The 11,697-nt window shown below is 41.7% G+C and overlaps 1 protein-coding gene across 1 annotated transcript; it reads left to right on the top strand.

Annotated features, from left to right (window-relative positions):
* The first annotated feature begins 759 nt into the window (after positions 1–759).
* On the top strand, positions 760–2,509 carry LOC147901429 (cytochrome P450 711A1-like). The gene is made up of 5 exons (XM_087376488.1): positions 760–977; positions 1,059–1,211; positions 1,296–2,046; positions 2,137–2,232; positions 2,363–2,509. Exons 1-5 carry the CDS (start codon positions 760–762, stop codon positions 2,507–2,509), a joined length of 1,365 nt encoding a protein of 454 aa, XP_087232614.1.
* Positions 2,510–11,697: the final 9,188 nt, after the last annotated feature.

Below are 11,697 nucleotides of genomic sequence, written 5' to 3'. Positions count from 1 at the left end.
CTATCAAATTACTCTATGTAAGTGGGTGTAAAAGCTTTTAGCTTGCTTACACTAGTGAATATTTACACCAAAACGGAGTATATGTAGGGCATCCTAAGTATATGTCATGGGGCATCATATGTCTATGAGGGAACACTTTATCTTCTCATGTGTCCAAAATGCCTCTATGCAAGTGGGTGTATAAAGTATTTGGCTTAATTATTTGGCATGGCGATAGATTTGGGAAAACCTTTACTTTAAGTTCTCCTAATTTGGCTACTCTCTCACACTATCCATCCTAAGTATATGTGGGGCATCATATGTCTATGAGGGAACACTTTATCTTCTCATGTGTCCAAAATGCCTCTATGCAAGTGGGTGTATAAAGTATTTGGCTTAATTATTTGGCATGGCGATAGATTTGGGAAAACCTTTACTTTAAGTTCTCCTAATTTGGCTGCTCTCTCACACTATCCTTATTAATCTTAGAATCCTATCAAATTCTAGTCCATTTCTAAGTATCTTTGTAAACAAAATAGATTCTTAGCCAAGAAAATGTGTTTTTTAGGCATGTCAACGAATAGTTGCGCTGCCGGCGGTCTCACGTTCACTATACCGGACAGCGACGACTGATTTTGACTTGTCGTTGACAGGTATGGGCGGAGGATGCGATGGAATCAAAGCTTAGCTACAGACAAGCATGCGTCGCAATAAAACAACACAATTTGATCGAATTTCACAACGCCCTGAGTCTAGACGCCTATGCATGATATGGTCCACATGGTTCTATGGCTTCCTCAATGGGTTTTCCCGGCCCTGTTTTGGGCTATCTTCCTCGCTGGCCTGCTGTTTGCTTACATGTGTTTCCCAATTTTGGCAGTGAGGCACATCCCATGTCCTCCCTATAGAATCCCTGGTCTCGGGCACCTCCCTCTTCTCAACAAGCTCGGGGGTGAAGCTTTTCTGAAGCTCGCCCGAGAGTATGGACCTCTGTATAGGTACGCAAGTTCTCGTATATGTATGTATATATAACACCTGCGTTGATTATCTAACGGTCCTTTGCATGCTATGCACCCTAGATTCCACATGGGACGTAAGCCGCTTGTCATCATCGCGGATGCAGAGTTGTCCAGAGAGTTGTGTATAAAACAATTCAAGATTGCGCCTGATCGGAGTCCTCCGGCTTACATTGACAGTGTTCCGGTGCTCAATCGTGGTCTGTTTTTCATGAGGTAAATCTCACATTGTTTGAATATGTGTATCAGATAACGCTTTCACTGTCCGGATGCTTGAATAAACCATCTGTCCGCTCACAGAGGCGCTAAGTGGCCACCTTTGCGGAACATCATACAACCTTTCTTCAATGCTGACCATATGCATTACTACGTTCCATCCGTAACGCGGGTTGTCAAGAATCTTAGCGATTTGCTTGCCACCAAGCACGAGCATGAAGATGTTAATGTTTCTGAGCACATAAGTACGTTGGCGATGGATGTCATTGGAGAAGCTGCGTTTGGGGCGAAATTTAGCTTGGTGAACAATGCAGCAAGCCGCTCTCCGGACATGAGCAGGACTTCGCGACTGCTGGAGTATGCAACCAGATTTATTGCCGCGCTGCGCTTGGATGAGGGGGCCCCCCTTAGTACAATCGTTGCTTTGTTTTTGCCTTTCCTGCAGCTCCCAGTCAGAACGCTGATGGGCAGGATCCCAGGGACGGCGGATTGGGATCAGGAAATTTGTGCTGCTAGAATGGCAAACTTGTTGTCTGAAATCGTTGAGAACAGGAAACGAGAGGGCATCGACAGTCGGATTGATTCACTCTCCTTGCTACTAAACGCACAGAAAACTTCCCCGCATCTTCTTACGGACGACTACCTAGGCGGACTGACGATGGAGATAATGCTGGCTGGGTCTGAGACGACAGCAGCGAATCTCTCGTTTGCTCTCTATTTAATATCTTGCCATCCGGAGGTTGAGAAGAAACTGCTGAAGGAAATCGATGCTTTTGGACCACACGACCGGACCCCTACCTACGAGGAGCTGCAGCAATTCCCATACGCGGAGCAGGTATATTCAGTGCTAGCGTGCAAAATTCTCTGCAATTCTTAGGTAACTCAATTACGATCAAGCTGATTGGTTGCACCTGTGATATATTAGGTTATCAAAGAGGCGTTGCGCTATTACACGCCGTCACCTGTAGTAGCTCGCGAGTTACTGGAGGACATGGAGCTGGGTGGCTACAGGCTAAAGAAGGTAGGGTGACTGTGTTTGCCATTTAGCTACGAGATCATATGAATAACAATCCAGCAAGGAATGCAATTAGAGGAGCTCGCTCGTATATGGATTCGTGTGTATGACGAGGATCATGAAATGGCGGCTACAGGGGACGGCGGTGTGGATCGCGATGGACGCACTGCTGTGGGATCCAAAGGACTTTCCGGAGCCTGAGAAGTTCAGGCCGGAGAGGTTCGATCCAGCGTGCGAGGAGAGCAAGAGGAGGCATCCGAATGCGTTCAGTCCACCCCCGTAGAGTATAATAATCAACTAAAATCCAACCATGTTATGTCCAACATCTGTCCATAAGTTTTTTGCACTTCCACTTTATCCACTAAGTGCTATTATGTACCCATATAACCGTTACTCCTCATTAGGGGAACTAGCATGCATTACGCAACCCACGTGTTTCTACGGGATGTAAAAGATGCTCGTATGTTTTGTATGAAATGTCCCTTACTTTCAATAAAAAAAAGAAAAAAGATGCTCGTATGTTTTAATAAGCCCTCTCTCTCTCTCTCTTTCTCTCTCTCCCTCTCTCTCCCCCTTGCATTTCTTGTCTTGTGGAATACAGGGGCATGTAACTTCTTATTAGGTTGAAAAGCAAGATTATTGTATATGATCTGAAGCATCTAATCCTAGATGGTTACTTGAAGGATTTGACCGTCAAGATCCGTGGTCACATGGAAGACAATCGTGATCGTCGCCTTGCTCATGGAGTCCGGCTCCGAGTCCACCCCCGTAGAGTATAATAATCAACTAAAATCCAATCCACGCAAAATCAAAGAACCCAACCATGTTATGTCCAACATCTGTCCATAAGTTTTTTGCACTTCCACTTTATCCACTAAGTGCTATTATGTACCCATATAACTGTTACTCCTCATTAGGGGAACTAGCATGCATTATGCAACCAACGTGTTTCTACGGGATATAAAAGATGCTCGTATGTTTTGTATGAAATGTCCCTTACTTTCAATAAAAAAAAGAAAAAAGATGCTCGTATGTTTTAATAAGCCCTCTCTCTCTCTCTCTCTTTCTCTCTCTCCCTCTCTCTCCCCCTTGCATTTCTTGTCTTGTGGAATACAAGGGCATGTAACTTCTTATTAGGTTGAAAAGCAAGATTGTTGTACATGATCTGAAGCATCTAATCCTAGATAGTTACTTGAAGGATTTGACCATCAAGATTCGTGGTCACATGGAAGACAATCGTGATTGTAGGATTAAAGGGTCTTCATTCGAGGAAATTGCAATCGATGCGTTTGCAGGTCTCCATCAATGTTGAAGCATAGGTGCTCGCCGAAAAATTGATTGCTACTTGCTTTCAACTTGAGAAGATGGGACATAATGCGGTGCAGGAAATGCCTCCGTCAGGCATTTACCTGAGGACTTACTACTACACACACACACACACAAAACCTGCAACTTACCCTGTTTAAATTGCTTAGCTAGTTGGATGGGCCAATCTAGAGCTATTCTTCACCAAATAATTCAAAACTAAAAATGTGATCAATCTATCAAGATGTGGCTCTCTTAGAAAAAGTCTACATCTCAAAAAAACATCCTGAATCATAAATCGAATCACATAGTTAGTTCTAAATTCTAAATTCTAAAATCTTCTAAACTTCTTAGTTGATGATGATGTTTTGATGGAGTAGCAAGAACACTGCTCTTCCAATGATACATCCACCCTCGCATGACTTCCAATCAGATGACCATGGGAAAGTTGGGTGTGAGTAGTTGCACAATTGAAGAGGTGGAGAGTCAACCAAAATGTTGTTTGGGCAAGTTTACGAATTGGCGAACCATGGAAACGTAAAGAAATCCACTCATAAACACATCTCTGAGTGCCAGAAGTTTGCCAATGTCCGATGCAAATTGACATGAAAATTCAAATCGAGAATTGCCAAGTGTAATTTGTCCGATGGAACCGCAATTTACAGTCCATGACCAAATGAGATCTCAACAGATCTTAGCGATTAGGATTTTCCCCCAGCCCATCAATGACCACCAAATCCTTCAAATTTGCAAGTGTCGCTCTTCCAAACTGCTAAGGACAAATCGAGGTTTATGAGCTTCGATCCTCCGCAATTGTCCATTAGAATCAATTTTCAAAGTCATTATGTCAATATCTTCATCACATAGTTGGACGTTCTTTGTTTTGGGAGTAGGTGCACTCTTGCACTTTGATCTTTCTAAGATATAAAATTTGTAATGCTTTGTCGGCCATCACAAAATGAGATCTTGAGACATCTCAATGATGTTTGGAGCTGATCAGTAGCAACCAAATCCTTCAAATTTTGCAAGGGTAGCTCTTCCAAACTACCAAGGCCAAATTGAGGCTTCCTAACTTCAATCCTTCGGAGTCCACTAGAATCAATTGTCAAAGTTTTCTTCATCATCGATGTCAATATCTTCAAGGTTATTATTGGCTTGGGTGTAGCCATTTTTAGTGAGATTCAGGGCTTTTTTTGTATATTGGTATCTTGCTTGACCCATAACTTATCCCTTTTTGGGGAACCTCGCCAACAATGCGATCATCATCCTTGTTATGCCAAGCATGCGGCATATCGAGATCCATGGATGCAAGAAACTCCCTGATATATATGTCTAATGACTCTTGCACAAGCCATCCCTCTGCCATGCTTGCTTCCGGTCTTGCTCTCTCCCTTACAAATTCCTTCAAAGTTTTCATAAACCGCTCGAGAAAAAACATCCACTAACTATGAATGGTACCTACAATGGCCACCTCATCAACTATGTGCACAAGCAAGTGCACTTGAGTTGTCATAATGCTGGAGGGAAAGTGCTTCTCAAGCAAGCATATGGCTTCGATGGAGAGCTCAACTGCAACAGATGTCACTTTCCGTAGTATGGCACAAGAGGTATGGACATGTCAATTTCAAAAGCTTGATAGAGCTCAGAAATCAGAATATGGCAATTGGAATTCCAAAACTACAGTTTCTTGGAAAGGTTTACGAAGCATGCTGCTTTGGTAAACAGAAGCGAACCAATTTTGCTGGGGGGGTTCACCTCCAGAAACTTCAATGTACCATGTGCATTTAAAAGAAGTAGTATTTTAATCCCACTTTTGAGAACATTTTAACAGAATTACAATAACAGAAGGGGTTTTTTAATTGAACTTTAGAAAGAAATCCATTAGCTCATAAGTAAAGAGGGATGGCACCTCTCGAGCAAGAGGTATTCTTGATTTAATTCACACAAATGTATGGGGTTATGCCCAGACCAACAGCATCAATGGTTCACTTTACTACTCGACTTTCACCAACGAGTGTAGATATTGTTGGGTCTACTTTTTGAAAGAGAAATTTGAAGTATTTTCTAGATCTCAAGAATTGAAAGCCAAGGTCAAAATCCAAGCAAGAAGAAAGATCAAAGTCATGAGATCAGATAGAGGAGGTGAACACTTGTCTTCATCATTCATGAAATTTTACAGAAGTAATGGCATTCAAAGACAAATCACTTGTAGGATGCAAGAGCTGAAAGGAAGAATGGTACTTTAGCAGACAATGCTGGAGCAATGCTCAGTGAGAAGAATCTTTGGAATCCTACTACAAAACTAGGTAGAAATGGTAGCCCAAAAGTGACATTTCTACATTATTAAATGGCCCTTTCTTGTCGCCATTTCCACATGTGCCATTTTTTGGAAATGGCAACCAAAAGTGCCATATATTTTTGCCATTTCTATGTCCATAATGGCAACCAAAAGTGCCATATATTTTGCCATTTTTACATATGAAATGGCAACTAAAAGTGCCATATAGTTTTGCCATTTCCACATACAAAATGGCAACCAAGAGTGCCATATATTTCTGCCATGTTTGTGTCTAAAATGGCAACCGAAAGTGCCATATATTTTGCCATTTTTACGATTAAATGGCAACTAAAAGTGCAATATAGTTTTTGTTAGATATGGTCAATGCCCCACCCTCCTGGTAACCACCAGTGGTCCAAGGTGCTCAAGTTGTAAGGCCCCCATATGAGGAGAAGCCACGTGTGCTGTGTTGATGGTAGAAAGGTGATTGTGTGGGAGCCCCTTATTCTTGCTGGGGCCTGGGGGCCAGATGGCCCCCAGTTGGGGGCTCCCAGGGGGGCCAGCAGCTCCCTTGGTAGGGGTTCGGGGGTGGGAGCCCTCAAGGCGACGATATAGGAAATATTCCATGAGTATTCCATGGATGACTAGTTGGTTCCACTGAGTAGGTTGACTTGTCGGCTCCACGGACTAGGTCGATTGGTTGACTCCACCGAGTACGTTGATCCGACTACCGCCCTCATAGCTATAAAGAGGCGACCTCCCCAGTCCATTGTATCAGATCAGTTCAGATCAGATCAGATCTTCCAGCTAGTAGCTCTTCACCTAGTATCTATCTAGATCGCCATCTAAGCTCCACTATGGGAGCGCACAAGTGGATAGAGCCATCATCTCTACTACATCAGTATTGAAGGAAAAGTTTGTTCCTCTCTAGTTTGCTGTGTACTCTCTATTCTTTGTTTAGTTTCTGTTCTGTTGTGCTGTGTAATTTAACATGGTATCAGAGCCCAGACGGCTCTAAGGATGGAAGAATAGAAGAGAGGCGAGGGCTTCAACAACATACGGAGTGATGGCAATAGGAAGAGGCTCCATAGGAAGCAGCTCGAGTTCAGCAGCTGCTACTGCACCAACGATCCAGGCATTGAGGATTCACCCACCAGCCTTCACTGAAGGCAAGCTAGATGGTACAAACTACACTCTGTGGAAGTTTAAAATTACTGCTATTCTAGATTCATATGAGCTTCTGGAGACAGTATTGGGAATTGACCCAGACCACAAGGAACCCCTGACCCAGCAAATTCGGGGAGTACGATACCTCCTAATGCCGACCTTCTACGAGCTTGGAAATGCAGGAACACAGATGCTCTGTGTGCCCTGGTTACAAGTACTACTGATAGTGTTTTGACCTTGATTCAGCATACATCTAAGGCAACTATGGCCTGGAACATATTGAAGAGTCTGTATGAGACGCAGAATTAGATAAGGATCTAGAACCTAGAGAATCAGCTCGCAACTGAGAAGTTTAATGAAGGAGAGACAGCGGAGGTGTTCATAACCCGAATCATAAATCTGCATGACTAGATGGCTAGTGCTGGGATACAAAAGACTAGCGAAGAGCTAGCTCGGCGGTGTCTCCGGATATGTCCACCAAGGTTTGATGGACTAGTAACAGTGCTTAATACTCAGGTGAGACCCCAACCATTGTCATTTGAGGAGTTCTGTGCTTTACTTATGGAGGAGGAATTGAGGCTTAAAGCTCAAGATGGAGGTGGCAATGGGGATGCTACTTTCTCTGCCACTGCAAAAGGCAAAGGTGGTTCCTCCACCAAAGGTGAGTCCTCTACTAGTGGTGACAAAAGAAGAAGGGCGGCCAAAAGAAGTTTCAGGGAGAATGCTTCTACTGCAAAAAGAAGGGCCATATGATTGCAGATTTTCGGGTCAAGAAAGCAGATGAAAAGAATGGTATCCTAAAGAAGACAGTTAAGGGGAGAGAGATAGCTAACACAGTGGAAGTAGAGTTGGATTTATTTCTTGCCATTGAGGAAGAGTGTTCCTCAGTTCAAGAAGCTTCAACCATTGATTCATGGTTGTTGGATAGTGGTGCCTCCCATCACATGACCTGCAAGAAGGGTCTATATTGTTCCATGTAGCCTCTATAAGAACCCATCACCGTGACGGTTGGTAATAACGCAAAATGCCCTATTGAGGGTACAGGTATAGTTTCATTTGTTTCTATGAATGGAGATGTTAAGAAACTATCTAATGTGCTGTATGTTCCACAAATCAAGAGAAATTTGCTATCAATTGCTTCCATAACTGACCTTGACCATGAGGTGAGGTTCAACAAGACAGGAGCCAAAATTATGGATAGTGCAAGCAATCTTGTTAGCACAAGAGTAAGGAGGAGCAACCTGTATGAGCTAAGTGCTCTTACAACCACCGCTGGAGTGGGCACAAGCAGACTTTGGCATGAAAGATTCGGCCACATCGGATTTGCACTACTGAAGGAGATACAGAAGTAAGGTATGGTTGCTCACTTATCTGTAGTCACAGAAATCAAAGAACCGTGTGAAGCTTGCATGATGGGCAAGCAATAGAGAAAGGCATTCCCACAAGAAAGCACGAATAGAGCAAACGCTCCTCTAGAGTTGGTGCATGGCGTTGACTTGTGCGGTAAGATGCCTATACAGGCCTTGGGGGGATCTTCCTATTTTTTTGTTGATTGTCGATGACTATAGTAGGAAGATGTGGGTGTACTTTCTTCGCGAAAATGCTCAAGCTTTTGGTAAATTTAAAGATGGCTTCAACTTGTTGAAAATGAAACAGGTAGCGGATGGTGGTGGTGAGTTTGTTTCTACAATGTTTGGAGATTTTTGCAAGAGCAAAGGGATCAAGCGACAAACGACGACACCACATATGCCTCAGCAAAGTTCGGTTTTTGAATGCCAAATGTAGACCACGGTGGAGATGCATTAGGAAAAAAGGGAGCTCATTTTGGGGCCTTTTACGGTTTGGAAAAATAAGCTCTCAACTAATCAATAGAGGGCCAATGTAATGTTGAAGATTCACAAAAATAAGAGAAAATAGAAAAAAGAAACAATACTTTATGTAGGTACAAGCGTGCTACATTAATGTGGAGATTGGTTTTTTATTCTCACAAGATCTTTGGACAAGAAGATAGAATCTAGTCTGACATTTTATCTCGGGGGTGTCACTATGTATAAATCCTCTATACCACGTGCGTTCAAGGCATATTTCTAAAATCCCTTATCTGTGTAAATTTTTCATTAATAAAATGTACCCCTTTTCTATACAAATCTGTAAATTTTTTCCAAAACTATTTTAAATAGACCCTTATGTATATTTATTTCTGTAAATTTTAGAAATAAAAAATATCCTTTTGTTGAACTCACGTGATAGGGTTACATATGATGAGTGACCCCCCCGAGCATTTTATCTGACAAGGGCCTTCCCGCTTCCACCTTCCTTTGAACTTTGAAATGTTGTGCCGCCTTTCCTTCAAAAGGTCTACCATTCTATACCACTGCCTCATTGTGCAACAGCCTCTTCTTTTCCAAATCTGCTCCCTTGATCCTGTTTGGTGTAGAGTAAGATGTTTCTTGTCAACTGTCTGTCTGCCCACTTTCTCTTTCTTGAAACTTCAATTTGTTATCTTGTTTACATTACTTTGCTATTATTACAGATTCAGAAGGTCTCCATGGTGAATAAAAACCATGGCCGTTCTTGTGGAAGAGGCTCTGTGGATGATAATGCTATGAAGGCAGAATTATACCACACATCCTTACCCCGTCAACCTGCTTCTTCTATTTCTTCGGTAGAGAATTCAAGTATAGTCAAAACGGAAGGAACTTGGGAAAGGTTTAGTGTTTCGAAAGGAGCATGGGTGCTCATGCAACCTAGCAAAAGAAAAAGACCCCAGACAAAAAACATTTTCTTGGCGTCATGGAAGGGAAGAGTACGAGATTTTAAAATCACCAGAGGGAAGATATCGGTGAAAGAAGTTTTGATTCAGCATGTGTACATGCATAAAGAACTTGTCTTGCGAGACTATCCAAATGATCTTCCGCAACACATACCTAATTGTATATTTTTCTATTGTGGTTTTTTTCTTTACGAGGTGTATGGATTTTTAAGATGAAGCTTTCTTTCTTTGCTTATTGACATTCTTGTGTTGTTTTATTTCAGATTTATACCCTTCATCGTATGAGACATGGCAAAACATCGATTGTATTCTGGGATTTATAGATGTTCTGCATGGATCGATAGGAGAACAACAATACCAAGGTCGATGTGCAACAGAGCTAGCTCAATCGGGTATATTTTTTACTGATCGTTTTTATCAATTGCTGGACAATGCTAACACACATGGTGTGTTAAGGAAACAAGACCTTCCAGTATAGAATTCAGTGGATTGGCCTCACCCACATTTATTCTAGTGTTAGAGAGGCATATAGGGCCAAGATTTTCAAAGAAGTACAGAAAGCTCTGAGGCCTAATATTGCCACAAGGATAATAAAAATTTCTTTATGCATGCCTAGACTTGTTTAATACCTTTCCAGTGAAGTTTTTGTAGACTTGTTTAATACCTTTCCAGTGAAGGTTTTAAAAACAATGTTCACAGTTAAAGCAACAAGTTCGGCATGCATGCCACAATTTTTGGATAAAGGTTGGGATAAGAAGACATATAGTTCAGTGTTTTGTGAGGTTGTCCAACCTTCTATGCAACTGAAGTACATGGTTGCATCACAAAATTTTATTTTTTCTTTTTATTATAAGCGCAGTCGAATGCTAGGCGCAAAACTAGTCCCAATGGATCAAGATGAAGATTCTTTTGGTGCAGAAAATAAACTTCTTGATATTGATGTTGTTGAGAATGGTGATATGCTAGTCAATATCTCATTAAGAGAATGTTACTCCCTAGCTCAATTGCGCAATGACATTCTGTTTGAGACAGAAGGTTCTATTTCAAACGACTTTTTATTTATCTACAACAATAAAAAGTTACACCATCTGATTTATCCTAGTCTCATTAAGCACTGCTATTAGTTTACTTTACCCTATTGATTCATATTGCGTTTTTGCAGGTGCTCAAAAGAAGAGAGAGCTCAATAAAATGCAAAGACATTGAAAATTTGAAAATTGAGATAACACAGACTCCATAAACAAAGGTTTTGTATTCAATCACGTAAAATTTTGTACAGAAGTGTTTAGTTGTACATGTAGAACATATTCTTGACAACCATTGTCTATTTATCTACAGGTTGATCCAGAGGCTGCTCTACATGGTCCAAGCGCTCCCTATCATCATTTTTCGGAGAATCTATTTTCTGCTGCTCCATCCTGTCCTATATAGTATGTTGGTGCTGCTCCATTGTCTCCTCTACTGCCCCAGGAGCATCTGTTTACTGCTGCTCCATCTTCTCCTCAACAACATCAGCAGCAGGTCCTTGTTCCTGTGGCTTCTCCTCATCAGCACTAGGTTCTTGTTCATTTGTGGCATCAAGGTGTATGACACCTTCTCGTACTTTAGAGCTCTCACCCAACTCGACATTAGCTGGTACAATAAGCTTGGGGGAGGCATAGCTCAAAAAATTCCAAATTGTATGAGCTCTGAAATTATATACATAGCTTGAGCTGAAGCTATCTTCTTTCATCTACAATGGCATATGATGATTTAGAACACTTTGTATCACTATCAATTATCTTCAAGCTAAACAAAAATTATTTTTTCTTACAATGTCTAGCTGTTCTTTATCAAAATAGCTTGAAAGTAGATATTTGGCACTGATCAGCACTCTCCATTTGCAGCTACTTGAATCATCTTGTTGTGGTGTCTGTACAGTTGGAAAGATATGTTAGAAACTGTTAAC

The sequence above is a fragment of the Dipteris shenzhenensis genome, chromosome 6, assembly GCF_047967505.1.
Source record: "Dipteris shenzhenensis isolate YYH24624 ecotype China chromosome 6, Dip_SZ_1.0, whole genome shotgun sequence".
Lineage (NCBI taxonomy): Eukaryota > Viridiplantae > Streptophyta > Polypodiopsida > Gleicheniales > Dipteridaceae > Dipteris > Dipteris shenzhenensis.
The sequence above is the reverse complement of the archived record's forward strand: the minus strand, read 5'-3'. Positions and strand labels throughout refer to the sequence as shown.